Raw genomic sequence first — 24,336 nt, forward strand, 5'->3', positions numbered from 1 at the left:
GATTTTATTAATTTTAGATTTAACGTTTCCGAGTTACAGGGTTTTATTCATAAAAAAAGGGGTGATTTTCCAGTTTTCGGACAATAACTAAAAAATGCTTTCAGCAGTTCTCATGAATTTTTGGTGAATTGTTTATATCTGTTGATGTAAGCTCCCTTTAGAATTTTATAAATTTTAGATTTTTAATTTCTGAGTTATGGGGTTTTATTCATTAAAAAAGGGGGGATTTTCCAGTTTTTGGACAATAACTCAAAAATGCTTTCTGCAGTTCTCATGAAACTTTGGTGAATTATTTATAGCTATTGATGTAATCTCCCTATTGATTTTCATAAATTTCAAATATGACATTGAGAAGAAATTGAACTTTATTTGTTTATAGTCTGTCAACAGATTTACTAAGTATTGCGCAACAGCACAGTGTATTGCACAACAGCAAGAAATCTTTAATTGAATATAAATTCAATTCATATAACCAATTTCAAGTTCTTTACTACATTTATTCAGAAACCTGTAATATGTCAAAAATTTAATTACAATCCAAATTCAGACCTGTATCAAGCTTGAATATTGTGTTCATTTTTGCCCCAACTGTTCAGGGTTGGACCTCTGCGGGCGTATCCAGCTGCGCTCAGCAAAGCAGTTTATTCTAGTTTCCAGACAGTAGCTTGTGTTTAAGTGTATAGATCTCTCTAAAATTGTACTACAAGGTTCCATACCAGAAAGGGAAGGCTGGGATTAATTTGGGGGTAATTACTCCAAGGGGGAGGGGGTTCAAAAAGTTTGTGGGGATTTTTATTTCCAATTTTTTGGGGGGGTCCATATTTTTTTTCTTCAAAATTTTTGAAATTTCTAATGATTGCACAGTATTGCGCAATAGCAAGAAATCTTCAATTGCACAGTATTGCGCAATATCACAGTATTGTTCAATATCACACTCACAGTATTGGGCAATAGCAAGAAATCTTCAATTGCACAGTATTGTGTAGTAGCACAGTATTGCGCAATAGTAAGAAATCTTCAATTGCACAGTAATGTGCAATAGCACAGTATTGCACAATAGCACAGTATTGCGAAACAGCAAGAAATCTTCAATTGCACTGTATTGGGCAATAGCAAGAAATCTTCAATGGCACAGTATTGCGCAATAGCAAGAAATGTTCAATTGCACAGTATTGCGCAATAGCAAGAAATCTTCAATAGCACAGTATTGCGCAATAGCAAGAAATCTTCAATTGCACAGTATTGCGCAATAGCAAGAAATCTTCAATTATACAGTTTTGCGCAATAGCAAGAAATCTCAATTGCACAGTATTGCGCAATAGCAAGAAATCTTAAATTGCACAGTATTGTGCAATAGCAACAGAGCTCCAGATAAGAATTCACAAATTTGGGTTTTTACACAACAATTTTGATGTAATTTAGTGAAATAGTTTTTAGGCAGTTAAGCTGCCTTATGCTAGCACCCTAGATTTGTGTTCTTCCCAACGAATGCTGAAAAAGTGTCATTGTTATAATCTAACAGGCTGATATGTTATTTATAACTAATTGGACATTTTTTTCATTCTTTTAATTCTGGAATACAAAAAATATAACCAGAATAACCTTAAATGATCGTCGAACGACCCATAATATTTGAAGTTGCACATAGGAAATAGTGCTCAATAGAAACCTGTACGTAGTTTATTATCCCCTGGGCTTTTTGCTAAGATGTCAAAGAACAATTGTATGAAATTTTTTCATCGCCGAAAATCTGTAATTACAAGTCGTTTATATTTCCCAAATGGCAAAATGCGCAGGAATATTGTTCATGTACAGCAAATCTCTATGATAGAGGAAATAAAGTTGTATATCTAAATTGGCGGTAATTTTACAACTTATCTTGCCAAATAAGGTTGTTGTTTTATGAATGAAACGAGGTCATGAAACAGATCCGGAAATGGACGTCGATGGGATGTTTTAAGTTATGTGGACAACTCGTCCCCGAGACAAGTCTTCAATTGCACTGTATTGGGCAATAGCAAGAAACCTTCAATTGCACAGTATTGCGCAATAGCAAGAAATTTTCAATTGCACAGTATTGCAAATATATACATTTTATACAGATTACCATTGAGAGTCATTCCTGAAGATTGAAAATTCAATTTCTTCCTTTTCTCTACTAATTCTATGTAGGCAGAATACAAGTTTTGGACATTTCAGGATACCTTGTTAATTTCCAAGCTTTGTTTCAATATTAAATCCAAGTTGAAAAAATGCATTTTATTGCAGTGTTTTAGTGAATTGTAAATTTTAATTTTTATACAGTCATATTGCTAAATAAACACCCTAAGGGGACAGACCATGAAAACTTATAGAAATCAAAAGGCTTATTATTGTTATATAAACAAATATGTACTATAATCTGAATAATTACTTATTAATTAGTGATGTACATAAACATACATGTATGCTAAAACTTAGTTAACATTTTTAGCAATGAACAAAAAATGTTTAAAAGTAATTTTCCTTACACATGTTACATAGAATTGTTAATTCTTAAAATAAGTTATATTTATTAACATGATTAAAAAAACCAAATTGAATTCTTCGACTTTAATGTATTGTGTTTGTGATTAATCACTGAATCCTCTTTAAAATTCAGGCCAGTATTTCATATTACCTAGTATTGCCCAGTATTACCCGGTAAAACCCAGTAAAACCCGGGTTTCCCAGTATTTCCCACTGGGCTGGGCAATACTCATAAAACCCGGGTTTTTGCCAATCCTGCTATTTATGGGTATTTTGAGGGGCCTAAAGAAGGGATGGGTTTACTGTAGAACCCTATGGGGTTTTATTTTTTAAATTTTCAAATGACTATTTCTCGAAAACAGTGAGTGATAGACACATGCGATCTTCAGTAATGAGTAAAGGACCGTGAATAAAACAAATAAAGTATAGGGTGAGTCCCTGGGGGCATCCCAACCCCCTTCAATTTGAAAATGTGCTTTTATCTTGTAAACGGTCGCAATCCCCACCCCTAAACCATATATATACTTGTGTGGGACAATAAAACAAATCAAATGAAAATTATTTGGGGGAGTACCCGGTGTCACCCACCCCCTTCTTTTTAAGAACTTGTAAACGGTCGAGATCCCCACCCCTAAACCATATATATTCATGTATGGGACAATATAACAAATCAAATGAAATATATGGGGAGTCCCTAGGGTCACCCCACCCCCTCCTGTTTGAGAACTTGGAAATGGTCGAGATCCCCACCCCTAAACCATATATATTTATGTATGGGACAATAAAACAAATCAAATGAAATATAGGGGGAGTCCCTGGGGTCACCCCACCCCTCCTGTTTGAGAACTTGTAAACGGTCGAGATCCCTACCCCTAAACCATATATATTCATCTATGGGACAATAAAACAAATCAAATGAAATATAGGGGGAGTCCTTGGGGTCACCCCACCCCTCCTGTTTGAGAACTTGTAAAGGGTAGAGATCCCCACCCCTAAACCATATTAATTCATTTATAGGACAATTTAACATATCAAATGAAATATATGGGGAGTCCCTGGGGTCACCCCACCCCCTCCTGTTTGAGAACTTGTAAACGGTTGAGATCCCCACCCCTAAACCATATATATTCATGTATGGGACAATTTTACACAAATCAAATGAAATATATGGGGAGTCCCTGGGTTCGACCCACATCCTCCTGTTTGAGAACTTGGAAATGGTCGAGATCCCCACCCCTAAACCATATATATTCATGTATGGGACAATATAACAAATCAAATGAAATATATGGGGAGTCGCTTGGGTCACCTCACCCCCTACTGTTTGAGAACTTGGAAATGGTCGAAATCACCACCCCTAAACCATATATATTCATGTATGGGACAATAAAACAAATCAAATGAAATATAGGGGGAGTCCCTGGGGTCACCCCACCCCTTCTGTTTGAGAACTTGTAAATGGTTGAGATACCCACTCCTAATCCATATTTATTCCTGTTCGTCTTTTCAAAAAGATTTGACTGACATACAGGGTCAATCCCCTAGGCGTCACATATGCATATCACTTTACAAGACCAAACCAATATGTACTGGACTTTGTCCAATGTCAGGCGACCATGGGAATGACGAATTATGGGAGCTTTGTTTGGGAGACGGCATCCTGTTACACTTATTTCTTGTTTATTTTAAAATTTTATTGATGCAAAAAATGAGTCTATGTTAATTGAATTTACACTAATTATTTTTTTAAATTATTTCTGGGCCTATAATAATTTTCATTTATCCAGGCTCATTTTAAAGAAAACATATAAATCTTTCAAGCAGTGTAAAGCCCAAGAATGTTTGACCAACTGTTTTATAATCACCTGTCATTTTATTCCAAACTTGGTATGGAGTGACATCATGGACTTGGGGTGAAGATGGGGGTCATTTACATTGATATATATGCGTTGCTTTTGAAAACCTTGATTAAATATTAATTAATTTGCCTTAATAATCAATTCATTTGATAAACATAAATGTACAATATACGAATGTTTAATGTTTGTTCTTTCAAATCTTAAAAAAAAAATTGAAGCAACACTGCCACAGTTTTCATATTACGTTTGCCTTGGTTTTAGGTTAACTGCCTACAGCGCTTACAGTGCTTTGATTTCAATTGCATTATTAACTCCAATTCACCCCTCAAACAAATATCAAATTGGGTTTTTCACCACCAAGCTCTTTAATGTAATGTATTGGGTTGTTTCATCATCTAAATTTTGAATATGTCATAATGTAATCATATCAAACAAAGATGTTCATTCACTGTTATTTTAAATATGTTTCTTTCAAGTATGTATATGTGATAGTGGTTTTATTTGGTTTAATGAGCAATTTTTTTGTTTAATTTGTGTGTTTGTTTCAACTGTTCCGCCAGTTTTGTATTTTCTGTCAATTTATATAAACTGGTGTTACTAGTGGGGCAGTAACTGATTACATTTCTAGAGCACATAAGACCACCCCTGGTTTTTGTTGGGGTTATTATAACAATCCGATGACATTGCTTGTCGGCATTTTATTTTTCCAAGTATGGTAAATAGTTTTGAACAAGATGTTGTCATGATTTATAAGAATGAAATGTGAATCAGACTCTGCTTCATTATCATCACATTCAAATTTATCAGAGGCAACTTTGGCAATGTGTAAATTTTAATTAATGATATCTGAGACTACTATAACACATGTGAAAATGCATTTTTTTCTCGTTTCTCTACTGTAACTTAAAAATATTTGCTCAGACAAATTATATGAAACTCATACACAATGCTTAGAGCAAAAAACTCGCAGTCTACAGAGTTCGAATTTGGTCATTTAGATGATTGCTATATGTTCTCATTTTGTCTTTTCACTGCTGACAGTTGAATAAATTAATTGTGGTCCCTTCTTGGTCCCAAACTCATGTTGTTATTTTGTTGTCTCAGCGACTTGAGGGTGACTTGCATTCAGAGCAATATATATATTTGACCCCCGTTTAATCAATTTTATTTAGCTATGGGTTCTTTCCTTTCCAGGCAAAGAATGTCTTATCTGACACTGAGCGTCTTTGCTTAAATTTAGTAGTATTTTCATCGAAGGAAGAAAGGACACTGTCAATGCATGATTTCGTCTAAAATGTCGCTTATATTCGGAGTTGTCGCCTCATCCATAAAGGAATTGATAATGTGACTTGTGTACTTTTGTGCTTCCGCACAACGGTCTGTCAAATAGTTCAACAGAATATACGACTTTGTTACATGTGTTACTAGCGGTGCATTTTTCTGCCTCTCCGACTCATGGTCTGCCAAAGAAAATTTTATCAACTGAGCTGGTCCCTTATGTTTACCGGGGATACAGCTTTGAGTAACATATAATTCTTTCCAACAGAGACCCCGATCAGATATTTGATGTAACGCTGTATTTTTAGAACGAAAATAGATTTCCTAATATTACAAAATTAGATTTACGCGACAAAAATTTATTGATTAGGGTGAAAAAGTGCACGATAGCGACAAGTAGGGTTGAGAAAGCATAGTTTTGACATATTATTGGGTTTTCCTTTGCATGAATTGGGTTTTTGAACGCTGCAATTGTCAATTGAATTGGGTTTTCAATTGTTTTTATTGCGTATTCACGCAAAAACGCAGCTTATTTGGAGCTCTATGCAAGAAATCTTCAATTGTAAATAAATACAAATCTTTTAACCAATTTCAATGAGATTAATTTAAAGTCTTTTATGTTTGGGGGTTCTAACCTTGTATTACTTTTTTGGATATTGCGCCCCATTTTTAAATTGGTCTACATTGAGGTCAAAAGGGTCCAAAATTAAACTTTGTTTGATTTCATCAAAAACTGAATTATTGCGGCTGTATGATATGCTGAATCTTATTGTGCATTTAGATTTTTTATTTTGGGCCCTGTTTTTAAATTAGTCCATATTAAGGTTTGAAGGGTCTAAAATTAAACTTTGTTTGATTTCAACTAAAATTAAAGTTTTGGTGTTTTTTTTATATGCTGAATCTAACCATGTTGTTAGATTTTGGATATCAGACCAATCTAGGTAAATTAAATGTCCCATTTCAAATTTTTAAGATCTTTGACCACATTTATTTTGTGTCAGAAACCTATATTATGTCAAAAATTTGATCACAATCCAAATTCAGGCAGTATCAAGCTTGAATATTGTGTCCAAACTTGCCCCAACTGTTCAGGGTTAGACCTCTGAGGTCGTATCTGGCTACGCTCAGCGAAGCATTTTATTTGTTTTTGTCAAAGTTTCCTTGGCTTCTATGAAAGGGAACGATTTAATACTGTATGCTTTATGAGGTTGAGTTGTAGTGAGTAAGCAATGTTTACATCTGCTGTGTAGTAGTGAGTAAGCAATGTTTACATCTGCTGTGTAGTAGTGAGTAAGCAATGTTTACATCTGCTGTGTAGTAGTGAGTAAGCAATGTTTACATCTGCTGTGTAGTAGTGAGTAAGCAATGTTTACATCTGCTGTGTAGCTACTTTCTGTTTATATATCTATAGTCTACAACACTCACTGTACAAGGAAACATTGTCGTCAATGTTTTCTTGGCTTCTTTGAAAGAAAATGATTTAATATTTGGTCTACAGCTTGTTAGTGTTGAGTTGTAGGGAGTAAGCAATTTTCACATCTGCCGTGTAACCACTTCTTGTTTGCCAATATTTTGAAATTAACAACACCCATTGTATAGTGAGAATTTAGTCAAACTTCTCTTGGCTCCTTTTGAAGTGAAAAATTATAGCATTTGGTTTTGGAATGATCAGATATGCTGTGGTATACATGTTACCTCAATCAAATGCATACAGCGACACATGTCTAGACCCTGTATTGGTCTTGTTATTATATGTTCTAGTGTTGTGCTGATACACCACTGTCCTAAGTAAAGGGGAGGGTTGCACACCAGCAAATTTTTTTAACCCAGCCACTTTCTGTATTTGTAACGGTTTATTTCTTCCTCTGTGATATTTTATCCTGGGGATAATTTGTCACAGAAATTTTTTTCCAGACATGGTATTTCACAGGTAGATTTTATCCAGAGGAGTGAAATTCTATCTGTCTTGTGCGGATAGTATTTACCAGTATATATTTTCCGTTCCATATTTCACAGAACCTTGTGAAATAGAGTCCCACTGTCTACTATGTAAGGTACTCGCAATCAATATATACCTGACCATAATTATAAATGTTTCACCAAGGTAAAACATATTTGCATAATTTATCAATCAAAGGGAGGTAATTATGAGCCATTTATATTTTACAGATATTATATACCAGAGACCAGAATCTATTTCATAGTGAAATTTTTCCTTTATTCTTAATTTTTTATATTAAATAATATAAAAAGATGACTTAAAACATGATTTAAAAAAACTATATTTCTACTTACTTTTTTATTTGTACTGAGATCTGAAAACAACTCACTTTTACCTGTATTTCACTACCTTATTTTATATATTAAATTGATCATGATATTATTTCACAATTAAGATCTGTGAAATTACTTCTGGTTTTGTTTCATATGTTTCATGATATTTGTCTTTTAAAAGAATGATATTTACCTTAATATTTCAGGATATTATTTTCAATTATAATCTGTGAAATTATTTCCCATTATAATACATTTATTTGGTTTTTTATTTACTAATTTAGCTTATATTCAAATACACTGTTATTAGTACAAGTACATAGTATTTGCAAAGATTAAGTTTTTTTTTATTAACTATTCAATATTTTAACTTCCCAGATAGAATTTCAAAGCAACGGATAATATATCACAGTGAAATATTTTCCACCGAATAAAAAAATAACAAGAACTTCTGTAACATTTTTTCAAACAGATGATATTTTATCCGGATAGAATTTTGCTTTACATATTCACCTGTCACATGTCAGGAGCCTGTACTTCAGTGATTGATGTTTACTGTTGTTTATAGCAGTGACATCAACTATATTAGTTTGTGATTAGGCCTTGTTTATCGTGAACGACTAATGGTAGGTCAATGATGTTTGGTATGCAGTTGTGTTAACATTGGCACATCTCATGTCATGGAAATAATTTGGTCCAGCCCCCTCAGTCATTGTCTATTGACTTTGAAACTTTTGGTTAGTTTACATGTATTAGTTTGTAAATAGCTCAATTTATGGGGAACCACTAGTGGTAGGTCAATGATATTTAAAATGGAGTTGTATATCAAGCATTGATATATTTTATTTCCATGTAGATTATTTGGTTCTGCCCCCTCAGTCATGTTCTATTGACTATGAAACTTTTGCTTAGTTTATATGTATTAGTTTGTGATTTATAGGTCAGTTTATGGGGAACCACTAGTGGTAGGTCAATGATATTGGTATGCAGTTGTTTAAGCATTAGCACATCTCATTTCCATGGAGAATATGTGGTAATTACCCCTCACTCATGGTCTATTGATTTTGAAACTTTTGCTTAGTTTATATGTATTAGTTTGTGATTATATCAGTTTAAGATAAACCACTTATATTAAGTCAATGATATTTGGTATGCAAATGTATTGGCATTTGCAAGTTTCATTTCCATTGACTTGTAAAAGTTTCAAGTTATTTATTAATGTTTGTATTTAGGTTTGTTTAAACAAAACAACTTATGACTAGTCAATGATATTTGTTATTCAGTTGTATTAGCATTGGCACATTGGCAGATCGTTTAACCCTGTAGGTTCAGTCATGGTTTATTGACTTTGACTATATGCATAACTTCCATGATGAAGTATAGTCCGAGATTACTCTGACGCCCAACGATTGTTTTGCCAGACAAGCTGGCCAGTGGGGCTGTTAGACGTCAGAACTCCTCCCATATCAAAAAGTAGATATTTGCCCGTTTAAAATGGATACGCTGCTTCGTTGCTTCTGGAGCTGACTGTTTTATATTTGTTATTTCAGGGCCTTTTATAGCACCTTGTAGCTATACGATATGAGTTTAGCTCATTGTTGAATTGTTGAATGGTGTAGTGACCTTTGTTTGTAGTTGACAATTTCTACTTCATTTGGTCTCTTGTGATGAGTTGTCTCATTGGTAATCATACCTCATCTTCTTAGTTTGATATGGATTTATCAATTTCAACTCTGGATTTTATTTTTTGAAAACTCAGTATTGGATTTCAAAAGCTTAAAAAAACAGTAATGAAGAAAAAATAAAAACATGTCTGACAAATGAGACATTTTGTATCCATCTGTTTAAAGTTCTCTTTGGATTCAGAGGTAATGAAATCAGTTATTTATGCACATCACACAATTCCTAAAACTGGAAAATTTGTCTTATTTCCATGGAAATAAAAGATCTAATAGTTCAATATATCAGTGGTGGTTTCCCCTGTGTCAGACAAACATGATCATTGAAAAGTGGCAGTTTTAATTAATTTTGGTGCTGTGCATGGCATATATTCAAAAGTATTTTCCTAAATTGAATAAAAGATCACCATGATCACTGCACAATTTTATGGACTTTTTAAAACAGGGTGGTCAGAAGGTCAACAAAACTTTGCTAAGGACCTACACCATGTACACAATTTAAATATTTTTCAATAGACAGGATAGTGAGGACCATCATATTTTCTTCAAGGACCACCAGGAAAAAAAAAGATTTTGAGAACCCTGACTTATAAAGATTTGAAAAGCTTGACATTGAACTTTGATAATCTCCCAAGGAATTATATATTTACAAAAAAGGCTTGCAATTGAAGGTAAAAGTATGTTGGACAAACAGTTGGACATAAAATATGTCAGACAAACATAGGACATAAAGCATTTATGTTGGACAGACAAACTTAATCAAGAGATATTCTATATTTGAGGTAAATGTGATCAGTTCATGACATATTAACAGGGGACATTGTAAGGGTCATTATAAATGTGGTCAATTCATGACATATTAATATGGGACATTGTAAGGGTCATTATAAATGTGGTCAATTCATGACATATTAACAGGGGACATTGTAAGGGTCATTATAAATGTGGTCAATTCATGACATATAAACAGTGGACATTGTAAGGGTCATTATAAATATGATCAATTCATGATTTATAAACAGGGGACATTGTAAGGGTCATTATAAATATGATCAATTCATGACATATTAACAGTGGACATTGTAAGGGTCATTATAAATGTGGTCAATTCATGACATGTTAACAGGGGACATTGTAAGGGTCATTATAAATGTGGTCAATTCATAACATATTAACAGGTAACATTGTAAGGGTCATTATAAATATTGTCATTTCATGACATATAAACAGGGGACATTGTAGGGGTCATTATAAGTATGATCAATTCATGACCTATAAACAGGGGACATTGTAAGGGTCATTATAAATGTGGTCAATTCATGACATATAAACAGTGGACATTGTAAGGGTCATTATAAATATGGTCAATTCATGACATATTAACAGGGGACATTGCAAGGGTCATTATAAATATGATCAATTCATGACCTATAAACAGTGGACATTGTAAGGGTCATTATAAATATGATCAATTCATGACCTATTAACAGTGGACATTGTAAGGGTCATTATAAATGTGGTCAATTCATGACATATTAACAGGGGACATTGTAAGGGTCATTATAAATGTGGTCAATTCATGACATATTAACAGGGGACATTGTAAGGGTCATTATAAATGTGGTCAATTCATGACAAATTAACAGGGGACATTGTAAGGGTCATTATAAATGTTGTAAATTCATGACATATTAACAGTGGACATCTTAAGGGTCATTATTAATGTTGTAAATTCATGACACATTAACAGTGGACATGGTAAGGGTCATTATAAATGTTGTAAATTCATGACTTTTAGCAGTGGAAATTGTAAGGGTCATTATAAATATGGTGAATTCATGACATATTAACAGTGGAAATGTATGTACATGTAAGGGCTATTATAAATGTTGTCAATTCATGACATATTAACAGGGGACATTGTAAGGGTCATTATAAATATGCTAAATTCATGACCTATTAACAGGGGACATTGAAAGGGTCATAATGAATGTTGTCAATTCATGACATATTAACAGGGGACATTGTAAGGGTCATTAAATGTGTGGTCAATTCATGACATTTAACAAATACAAATTGTTGAGTTTGTCCTTTGATGCAATAATTTAAAACAGGATATAAACTTCAATTTTTTCTGAATTGATATGTAAAAATGGCAAACTCACGTTAAATGTCTGTTCCAAGTTCAGTACAACAAGTCATAAATATAATTATTGGACAAGTCTGGACAATACAACTGATTTAAAAACTCTCTTAAATAACAATTTATAGGGCTAAATTACATTTTGATTTTCTCAATATATCTCTATGGTGTTACAGAATTATGTATATAATTTAGATCAAATTTCAAGAACCTGGGGATGTAAGGTTTTTACAATTTTCAACTTTAGACTTTAAATGATTGTCAAACACATCAGTGGTTTCAGCCAATGATTTTGTTGGACTGTCAAACAAGCGAGAGGTTTGGCATACCTAAGACCTGGTTCAGGCCATGACTTTGATCCATTGTCAAACATGCGAAAGGTTTAGAGGTTTGGCATGCCTTTAGACCTGGTTCAGCCCTTGATATTGATCAACTGTAAAACACATCATGACTTTAATCCATTGTCAAACAAGCAAGAGGTTTGGCATGCATTTAGAACTTGTTCAGCCCATGACTTGATCAACTGTGAAACACATCAGTAGTTTTGCACGCCTTAAGACCTAGTTCAGCCCATGATTTTGATCAACTGTAAAACCCATCAGTGTTTTGGCATGCATTAGACCAGGTTCAGCCCATGATTTTGATCAACTGTGAAACATATCAGTGTATTAGCATGCCTTTAGACCTGGTTCAGCCTATGATTTTGATCAACTGTAAAACACATCAGTGGTTTAGCATGCCTTTAGACCAGGTTCAGCCCAAGATTTTAATAAACTGTAAAACACATCAGTGGTTTAGCATGCCTTTAGACCTGGTTCAGTCCATGATTTTGATCAACTGTGAAATACATCAGTGGTTTAGCATGCCTTTATACCATGTTCTGTCCAAGATTTTGATCAAATGTGAAACACATCAGTGGTTTCAGCCAATCTTTTTGAGTCATTGTCAAACAAACCAGAGGTTTAACATGCTTTACGCCTGGTTCAGTCCATGATTTTGATCAACTGAGAAACACATCAGTGGTTTAGTATGCCTTTATACATAGTTCAGTCCATGATTTTGATCTAATGTGGAACACATCAGAGGTAAGGCATGCCTAAAGACCTGGTTCAGTCCATGATTTTGATTTAATGTGAAACACATCAGTGGTAAGGCATGCCTAAAGACCTGGTTCAGTCCATGATTTTGATCAACTGAGAAACACATCAGTGGTTTAACATGCCTTTAGACCAGGTTCAGCCTAAGATTTTGATTTAATGTGAAACACATCGGAGGTAAGGCATGTCTAAAGACCTAGGTCAGTCCATGATTTTGATCTAATGTGAAAAACATCAGAGGTAAGGCATGCCTAAAGACCTGGTTCAGTCCATGATTTTGATCTAATGTGAAACACATCAGTGGTAATGCATGCCTAAAGACCTGGTTCAGTCCATGATTTTGATTTAATGTGAAACACATCAGAGGTAAGGCATGCCTAAAGACCTGGATCAGTCCATGATTTTGATCTAATGTGAAACACATCAGTGGTAAGGCATGCCTAAAGACCTGGTTCAGTCCATGATTTTGATCTAATGTGAAGGACATCAGAGGTAAGGCATGTCTAAAGACCTGGATCAGTCCATGATTTTGATCTAATGTGAAACACATCAGAGGTAAGGCATGCCTAAAGACCTGGTTCAGTCCATGATTTGGATTTAATGTGAAACACATCAGAGGTAAGGCATACCTAAAGACCTGGATCAGTCCATGATTTTGATCTAATGTGAAACACATCAGTGGTAAGGCATGCCTAAAGACCTGGTTCAGTCCATGATTTTGATCTAATGTGAAACACATCAGAGGTAAGGCATGCCTAAAGACCTGGTTCAGTCCATGATTTTGATCTAATGTGAAACACATCAGTGGTTTGGCATGCCTAAAGACCAGGTTCAGCATAAGATGTTGATTTAATGTGAAATACATTGGAGGTAAGGCATGTCTAAAGACCTAGGTCAGTCCATGATTTTGATCTAATGTGAAACAAATCAGAGGTAAGGCATGTCTAAAGACCTAGGTCAGTCCATGATTTTGATTTAATGTGAAACACATCAGAGGTAAGGCATGCCTAAAGACCTGGTTCAGCCTAAGATTTTGAATCAATGTGAAACACATCGGAGGTAAGGCATGCCTAAAGACCTGGTTCAGTCCATGATATTGATTTAATGTGAAACACATCAGTGGTAAGGCATGCCTAAAGACCTGGTTCAGTCCATGATTTTGATCTAATGTGAAACATATCAGTGGTTTGGCATGCCTAAAGACCAGGTTCAGTCCATGATTTTGATCTAATGTGAAGGACATCAGAGGTAAGTTATGCCTAAAGACCAGGTTCAGTCCATGATTTTGATCTAATGTGAAACACATCAGTGGTAAGGCATGCCTAAAGACCTGGTTCAGTCCATGATTTTGATTTAATGTGAAACACATCAGAGGTAAGGCATGCCTAAAGACCTGGATCAGTCCATGATTTTGATCTAATGTGAAACACATCAGTGGTAAGGCATGCCTAAAGACCTGGTTCAGTCCATGATTTTGATCTAATGTGAAGGACATCAGAGGTAAGGCATGTCTAAAGACCTGGATCAGTCCATGATTTTGATCTAATGTGAAACACATCAGAGGTAAGGCATGCCTAAAGACCTGGTTCAGTCCATGATTTTGATCAAAGGTGAAACATATCAGTGGTTTGGCATGCCTAAAGACCTGGTTCAGTGCATGATTTTATGACATATGATGTGTTTATCACATAGGTTACAAGACATGTGGTTTTCTTATGACAGGAACAGTTAATGGAAAAGGAAGATTTCTGATGCCCTGTTTATCACATTAGATATAGGACGTGATGTATTTATCACATAGGATACAAAAGAAACTATGACGTGGTTTTCTATTGACAACATGATTGACAGACACAGTTTATAATGGATAAGGAAGATGTTTGATGGCCTATTTATCAGTTTAGATATAGGATGTGATGTATTTATCACATAGGTTACATAAGAAACTATGACATTGTGGTTTTCTAATGACAGGCAATGTTTATAAATGGATAAGGAAGATTTCTGATGGCCTGTTTATCAAATTAGATATAGGAATTGATGTATTTATCACATAGGTTACATAAGATACTAAGACATGTGGTTTTCTTATGACAGGCACAGTTTATGGATAAGGAAGATTTCTGATGGCCTGTTTATCACATTAGATATAGGACGTGATGTATTTATCACATAGGTTACAAAAGAAACTATGACGTGGTTTTCTATTGACAGACATAGTTTCTAATGGATAAGGAAGATGTTTGATGGCCTGTTTATCACACTAGATACATGACATGTGATGTGTTTATCACATAGGTTAGAATTGTAACGTATGATTTTTGTCGAGCCTGCGACTTTTGTCGCAAAAGCGAGACATAGCGTCCACAAATATTCACTCTGTGGTTAAAGTTTTTGAAATTTTAATAACTTTCTTAACCATTTCTACCAAACTTGGACAGAAGCTTGTTTATGATCATAAGATAGTATCCAGAAGTATATTTTGTAAAAAATAAATCCTGTTTATCTGTATTTTACTTATAAATGGACTTAGTTTTTCTGCCAAATAACATTACTTCACTCTGTGGTTAAAGTTTTTAAAATTTTAATAACTTTCTTAAACTATCCTGGATTTGTACCAAACTTGGACAGAAGCTTGTTTGTGATCATAAGATAGTATCCAGAAGTAAATTTTGTAAAAAGAAAATCCCGTTTATTCGAATTTTACTTATAAATGGACTTAGTTTTTCTGCCAGTTAACATAACATTCACTCTGTGGTTTTTTTAAATTTTAATAACTTTCTTAAACTATCCTGGATTTGTACAAAACTTGGACAGACATGACAGAAGCTTGTTTATGATCAAAAGCTAGTATCTAGAAGGAAATTTTGTAAACATGTATTTCCTGTTTTTCCATATATTACTTATAAATGGACTTAAATTTTCTTCCAGTTAACATTACATACAGTCTGCAGTTAAAGTTTTAAAACATTTATTAGATTCATAAACCATCTTGGATTTTTACCAAACTTGGATAGAAGCTTCTTACAATCAAAAGATAGTATCTAGAGGAAAATTTTTAATAATTTTTTCCCCATTTTTGTTGAGCCTGCGACTAACAGCAAAAGTAGGCGAGACACCCGTTTCTGCAGAACCCTTACGAATTTTTATTATCAGGTACACTCTATGAAGATGATTAAGACTCGGGAGGGCATTTCTTGACCTATTTCATAATATGTGTTGTGATTTGATTATTAACAGGTACTCTCTATGGTGATGATTAAGACTCAGGAGGACATTTCATGGCCTATTTTATAACATTTGTTGTGATTTGATTATTAACAGGTTTTATAACATTTGTTGTGATGGGATTTTTAACAGGTACCCTCTATGATGAACATTTGTTGTGATTTGATTATTAACAGGTACACTATGATGATAATGAAGACTCAAGAGGACATTTCATGGCCTATTTTATAACATTTGTTGTGATTTGTTTATTATCAGGTACTCTCTATGGAGATGATGAAGACTCAGGCGGACATTTCATGGCCTACTTTATAACATTTGTTGTGATTTGTTTATTATCAGGTACCCTCTATGGAGATGATGAAGACTCAGGCGCACATTTCATGGCCTACTTTATAACATTTGTTGTGATTTGTTTATTAACAGGTACTCTCTATGGAGATGATGATGACTCAGGAGGACATTTCATGGCCTACTTTATAACATTTGTTGTGATTTGATTATTAACAGGTACTCTCTATGGAGATGATGAAGACTCAGGCGGACATTTCATGGCCTACTTTATAACATTTGTTGTGATTTGTATAGCAGGATATATAATATATCATAACAAACAAAAGGTTAGATCTATAATTAATTATGAAATACACAAACAATAAAGAATATATTTCGATGATGAGAGAGATATTTTAACAATTATGTGCCCTATTATATCTTTATATGAATATCATTTATTGTGGAGGTATTAATAAAGATATTACATCTTGGATGATTAAAGAAATGTTACTTAGTTATCAACTTATGTAATGAAATCATTTATTTCTGATTAAATTTCTAATAAGCATATATATATATCTATATTTCAAAAGTGCGTCGCCAATTACTCTCCTTATATCCAAAAAATATTAAGATTTATTTTTTTATAATACACATCACCAGTGAATGGCCATGTGTTTTTCATATACACACACATACAGACAAGTTATATTTCCTCCTAACAAAATCATATTGTGACATATACACACACATACAGACAAGTTATATTTCCTCCTAACAAAATCATATTGTGACATATACACACACATACAGACAAGTTATATTTCCTCCTAACAAAATCATATTGTGACATATACACACACATACAGACAAGTTATATTTCCTCCTAACAAAATCATATTGTGACATATACACACACATACAGACAAGTTATATTTCCTCCTAACAAAATCATATTGTGACATATACACACACATACAGACAAGTTATATTTCCTCCTAACAAATTCATATTGTGACATATACACACACCTACAGACAATATATATTTCCTCCTAACAAAATCATATTGTGACATATACACACACATACAGACAAGTTATATTCCCTCCTAACAAAATCATATTGTGACATATACACACACATACAGACAAGTTATATTCCCTCCTAACAAAATCATATTGTGACATATACACACACATACAGACAAGTTATATTCCCTCCTAACAAAATCATATTGTGACATATACACACACATACAGACAAGTTATATTCCCTCCTAACAAAATCATATTGTGACATATACTCACACATACAGACAAGTTATATTTCCTCCTAACAAAATCATATTGTGACATACACACACACATACAGACAAGTTATATTCCCTCCTAACAAAATCATATTGTGACATATACACACACATACAGACAAGTTATATTCCCTCCTAACAAAATCATATTGTGACATATACACACACATACAGACAAGTTATATTTCCTCCCAACAAAATCATATTGTGACATATACACACACATACAGACAAGTTATATTTCCTCCTAACAAAATCATATTGTGACATATACACACACATACAGACAAGTTATATTCCCTCCTAACAAAATCATATTGTGACATATACACACACATACAGGCAAGTTATATTTCCTCCTAACAAAATCATATTGTGACATCTCACACACTTACAGACAAGTTATATTTCCTTCTAACAAAATCATATTGTGACATATACACACACATACAGACAAGTTATATTTCCTCCTAACAAAATCATATTGTGACATATACAAACAACTACAGACAAGTTATATTTCCTCCTAACAAAATCATATTGTGACATATACACACACATACTGGCAAGTAATATTTCCTCCTAACAAAATCATATTGTGACATATACACACACATACAGACAAGTTATATTTCCTAACAAAATCATATTGTGACATATACACACACATACAGACAAGTTATATTTCCTCCTAACAAAATCATATTGTGACATATACACACACATACAGACAAGTTATATTTCCTAACAAAATCATATTGTGACATATACACACACATACAGACAAGTTATATTTCCTCCTAACAAAATCATATTGTGACATATACACACACATACAGACAAGTTACATTTCCTTTTTACAAAATCATATTGTGACATATACACACACATACAGACAAGTTATATTTCCTCCTAACAAAATCATATTGTGACATATACACACACATACAGACAAGTTATATTTCCTAACAAAATCATATTGTGACATATACACACACATACAGACAAGTTATATTTCCTCCTAACAAAATCATATTGTGACATATACACACACATACAGGCAAGTTATATTTCCTCCTAACAAAATCATATTGTGACATATACACACATATACAGACAAGTTATATTTCCTCCTAACAAAATCATATTGTGACATATACACACACATACAGACAAGTTATATTTCCTCCTAACAAAATCATATTGTGACATATACACACACATACAGGCAAGTTATATTTCCTCCTAACAAAATCATATTGTGACATCTCACACACTTACAGACAAGTTATATTTCCTTCTAACAAAATCATATTGTGACATATACACACACCTACAGACAAGACATATTTCCTCCTAACAAAATCATATTGTGACATATATAAACACCTACAGACAAGTTATATTTCCTTCTAACAAAATCATATTGTAACTGCAAAATATACTTGAAAGATTAAAAGTACAAAACACAAATACTTTTCTTGTAAAAAAAACACAAATTTAAGACTCACATTTGTAAGTTTTATGTCTTGCATGTGTTGAAATTGCAGAATGAGAGACAAAACAACGGGATACTTATCCTGGGGCCAGGTGCCATTGTTAACTATTTATTTAAAGCTTAGTATTTTAGATGACCTGGATGCTTTATACCTTGTCATACATTTATCATATGTCTATTGTCCTTGACCTCATTTTCTTTGATCAATTACTTTTTGTCGAGCCTTCGACTTTAGTCGAAAAAGCGAGACATAGCGATCCTACATTCCGTCGGTGGCGTCATCGTCGGCTGCGGCCACAAATATTCACTCTGTGGTTAAAGTTTTTGAAATTTTGATAACTTTCTTTAACTATCCTGGATTTCTACCAAAATTGGACAGAAGCTTGTTTATGATCATCATGATCATAAGAATATATCCAGAAGTAAATTTGGAAAAATAAAATTCCATTTTTTCTGTATTTTACTTATAAATGGACTTAGTTTTTATACGACCGCAAAAAAATTTTTGTGGTCGTATATTGGTATGACGTTGGCGTCGTCGTCGTCGTCGTCGTCTGGCGTCGTCCGGCGTCGTCCGAAGACACATTGGTTTTCGCACTCTAACTTTAGTTTAAGTGAATGGATCTCTATGAAATTTTACCACAAGGTTCAATACCACAAAAGGAAGGTTGGGATTGTTTTTGGGGGTTATGGTACCAACAGTAAAGGAATTAGGGGCCAAAAAGGGGCCAAAAATAAGCATTTTTGTAACTTCCAGACATAACTTGTGTGTTAGTGTATGGATCTCTCTGACATTGTACCACAAGGTTCCATATCACAAAAGGAATGCTGGGATTGATTTTGGGGGTAATTGCCTCAAAATTTTAGGAATTAGGGGCCAAAAAAGGGGCAAAAAACAAGCATTTTTCTAGTTTCATAACAATAACTTGTGTTTAAGTGTATGGATCTTTCTGAAATTGTACTACAAGGTTCCATATCACAAAGGGAAAGCTGGAATTGAGTTTGGGGGTAATTGCCGAAACATTTAGGAATTGGGGGCCAAAAAGGGGCCAAAAATAAGCATTTTTCTAGTTTCCAGACAATTACTTGTGTTCAAGTGTATGGATCTCTCTGAAATTGTACTGAGAGGTACCATACCACAAAGGGAAGGCTGGGATTGATGATGGGGGTAATTGCCTCAATATTTTAGGAATTAGGGGCCAAAAAGGGGCAAAAAACAAGCATTTTTCTAGTTTCAGGACAATAACTTGTGTGTAAGTGTATGGATCTTTCTGAAATTGTACTACAAGGTTCCATATCACAAAGGGAAAGCTGGGTTTGAGTTTGGGGGTAATTGCCCTAAACGTTTAGGAATTTGGGACCAAAAAGGGGCCAAAAAACACATTTTTCTAGTTTCCAGACAATAACTTGTGTTCAAGTGTATGGATCTCTCTGAAATTGTACTGCAAGGTACCATTCCACAAAGGGAAGGCTGGGATTGAGTTTGGGGGTGATGAATCATAAGGGGGTTCAAAATATTTGTGGGGGGGGGATTTTTTTTTTTTCATTTTTTTTTTCTTTTAAAATTTTCCATTTTAAGTTGGTTATTTCTGATTTATATTTAAAAGCAAATAATAATGATATTGTAGGAGATACACACCAAACAGGATGTGTAAATTATTATATAATAAGTATTGTGCAATAGCAAGAAATTTTCAATTGCGCAGTATTGCACAATAGCAAGAAATCTTCAATTGCACAGTATTGCGCAATAGCAAGAAATCTTCAATTGCACAGTATTGAGCAATAGCAAGAAATATCCAATAGCACAATATTGCGCAATAGCAAGAAATTGTCAATTGTACAGTATTGCGCAATAGCAAGAAATATTTAATTGCACAGTATTGTGCAAAAGAAGATACTTCGTATAAATTGCTTATTTCTTGACCAATTTCAATGGGGTTTTATTCTTGAATTCTTGGGTTTCTTTAATATGCTGAATCTAACCATGTATTTAGTTTTTGGATTTTGGGCCCCGTTTTTTTAATTGGTCCAAATTGAGGTCCAAAGGGTCCAAAATTAAACTTTGTTTGATTTCATCAAAAATTGAATTATTGGGGTTCTTTGATATGCCGAATCTAACCATGTATTTAGATTCTTAATTTTTGGTTCCGTTTTCAAATTGGTCTACATTAAGGTCCAAAGGGTCCAAAATTAAACTTAGTTTGATTTTAACAAAAATTGAATTCTTAGGGTTCTTTGATATGCTGAATCTAAACATGTATTTAGATTTTTGATTATGGGCCCAGTTTTCAAGTTGGTCCAAATCGGGGTCCAAAATTAAACTTTGTTTGATTTCAACAAAAATTGAATATATGGGGTTCTTTGATATGCTGAATCTAACCATGTATTTAGATTTTTGATTTTTGGGCCACGTTTTCAACTTTGTCCACATTGAGGTCAAAAGGGTCCAAAATTAAACTTTGTTTGATTTCATCAAAAATTAAATTCTTGGGGTTCTTTGATATGCTGAATCTAACCATGTATTTAGATTTTGGATATTGGACCATAATAGGTGAATGTCCAATTTAAAATTTTTAAGTTCTTAGACCACATTCATTCTGTGTCAGAAACCTATGCTGTGTCAAATATTTAATCACAATCCAAATGCAAAGCTGTATCAAGCTTGAATGTTGTGTCCATACTTGCCCCAACTGTTCAGGGTTCGACCTCTGCGGTCGTATCAAGCTGCGCCCTGCGGAGCATTTTATTGACAATTAAAAAGACACACTTATAATATGTTATTAGTCAACTCAAATATTACTGTCCTACAACAACTTCAGATATCTTTTTAGAAAGTATTTGCCGGTAGCCCTTAACACAGGATTGTTTTATATATAACTCTAATGGAGAAAACTTTGATGTACAAACATTAGCCAAGTTTAAATAATTGTTTGAAACAACTCTTGATAGCAGCTTAAAGACCAAACAGCCTATTCAGTTCTACCAGTGATTTTTCCTTAAAATTTTGTGCGAAGGTATTTCATGATTTGAGGAACAAAATATGATAAAAAAATTGGGGGTCACCGACTTAGTTTTGTCACTATAGCAACCTCAGTTTCGTGTTTTCCCGAATATTAACATGATATTTGCTTGTTATTTAAACTCTCAAAAAATCCCATTATATCAAACCTACAAGCATAATGCTTGTTTCACGTTAAACAGTAGATTTGTGTCTATCAAATACAAGTTCAAGAGTTTAAGACTCTTATTGTTTTGATCTTAAAAAATATGATTTATTTCATTCCCGCCAAAAATAAAACGCAAGAATGAAAAACGTTTCAAGTATTAAAAAATATCTACCAGTGATTTTTTCATAAAAATTTCAAGAAGGAAAGTGCCATGTGTACTCTTCAAAATAAAGCAAAAAAATGTATATGTCACCGACCTTTCAGAAAAGTTATGATGAATTTTCATGTTTTTTTCTCGTTCGTTTTGAAGAAAAGAGTTGTCTTTCTTCAGAACATTGAATCTGACGTCATAGTACAAGTTTTCATTGCTGGCGTACTGTTTGAAAAAAATTGCAAATTGGACGTTTGAAACCCACATTTAAATTTTCAAGAATCAAGAATAACAACTATATTCACCTACTTTATTATCTAGTAATACAAGAGATCATATGTATGTATCAGTATCAGATCTCATGATGTTGTTGCCGCACAAAATTAACCTTCAGACAAATCATCCGTCGGAATGAAAAATTGTTCGAAATAACCTTTTACGACGCTTTAGAAAGGAAAGCCAAGATCTATTTTTGTCCTCTCCCTCTCATTAGCAAAATCATTGGAAATAAAAAGAGAAATGAAAGATGACACTGGCTTACTTACAGACTATTTGACTATATTAGACTAGATGTGTGGGTTTTTTGTCACGTCAATTTCAGAACTTCGCCCTAGCGCACTCTTTCGCTACTGTTGACAGACGGACAGACATTAGCACGGACGGACTTCTTTATACCATTATGTGTCCCGACTAAGACGAGCGTATACAAATTATTCCATCTAGTTTGTGGATTCATTATTTCTGAATATTTAAAATATAAGAAAATTAAAATTATAGGTATAATATATGAATTAAAGTTTTTGATTCTAAAATGTTTTACATCCATTTAACCTATCATAAAATACAATTCCCGTTATTACTACCTCACATGTTTTGAATAAACGAGACAGTAAATATAAAATACAAATAAGTTTTTAATTCAAAAATTGGTTTAGAATCTAAGAAATAATTTTCCGTTGAAAACTATAAAGTATTTCTCAAAACAGGATGAAATATTATGAATCTAAATAGCTCATTTTTGGAAATTAAAACAACGACAAGGTTGTATGTATAGATTGCCGGCATTGAAAATCGAAATTTGTTATCAATCTTTCCAGTCATTGTAGTTTTTTGAAAGTGAGAAATTTTATGTTGGATTTTATTCTTGAAGCAATTGTTTTTTGTCATAAATTAAATTTACAACAAGTTTAGTTTTTAAAACCGTAAATTTTTATTTTAATTCACATTCACTGAGTATATATTTATTTCTTATATTTTTTGCCTTAAGCTTCTGTGAGATCAGGCGAAATCTTTATCATTTCCCCTTGAGACAATTTGAAATGAAATAAATGACAAAAGACAATGAACCTTTATCATTTTTATTTTTACTATAAGATTTTGTCAATTAAGCAGTATAGATAAAATTTAACTGCATTGCAAGATCACCATTATTTTACGAGAATCTTAAAGAAGTAAGTTAATCTCAACATGCATACGTTGCCAGTATATCGAAACTTCTAGAAAGTATTATTTATCGGCCTAACCTTCTGAAAACTCAGTTTTGAAAATCACATATTAAGTTAAAACTCTAAGCGTAAGTCATATAAATTTACCAGTGTAAAGTTACACGGGCGTACGAGATTTGCGCCGATTTAAAAAACTTTTCGATCTTTAATTTGCGCCGATTTGATTCTTTCATTAGCGCCTATTTATTTTTTTTATCACTAACCCCGATACTTTATTTGCTATACGAGTAAATACATGTACATGTAGTAAACCTAGAATGTATATTGCATGGTAATATATGGATATAAATAGTGTTCCCTAATGTTTAAGATAATTTTGGTCATATTGTTCGAGATCTTCGTTTTGACACGAGAAAGAA

General features: G+C 33.4%; 1 protein-coding gene across 5 annotated transcripts in view; it reads left to right on the forward strand.

Moving 5' to 3' along the window:
• LOC127700014 (trans-Golgi network integral membrane protein 2-like) overlaps positions 1–24,336 on the forward strand; it is a 63,587-nt gene that overhangs the window by 13,053 nt on the left and 26,198 nt on the right. For 3 of the 5 annotated variants that reach the window (XR_007981399.1, XR_007981398.1, XM_052203450.1), the window contains exon 3: positions 16,577–16,686. Coding sequence is in view for 3 of the 5 variants with exons in the window: in XM_052203450.1 (XP_052059410.1) it covers positions 16,577–16,686 (110 nt within the window). In the remaining 2 variants the exon portion in view is untranslated. The other 2 variants (XM_052203451.1, XM_052203452.1) reach the window with 2 other exon arrangements.

This window comes from Mytilus californianus, unplaced genomic scaffold (assembly GCF_021869535.1).
Source record: "Mytilus californianus isolate M0D057914Y unplaced genomic scaffold, xbMytCali1.0.p SCAF_46, whole genome shotgun sequence".
In the NCBI taxonomy this organism is placed as follows: Eukaryota; Metazoa; Mollusca; class Bivalvia; order Mytilida; family Mytilidae; genus Mytilus; species Mytilus californianus.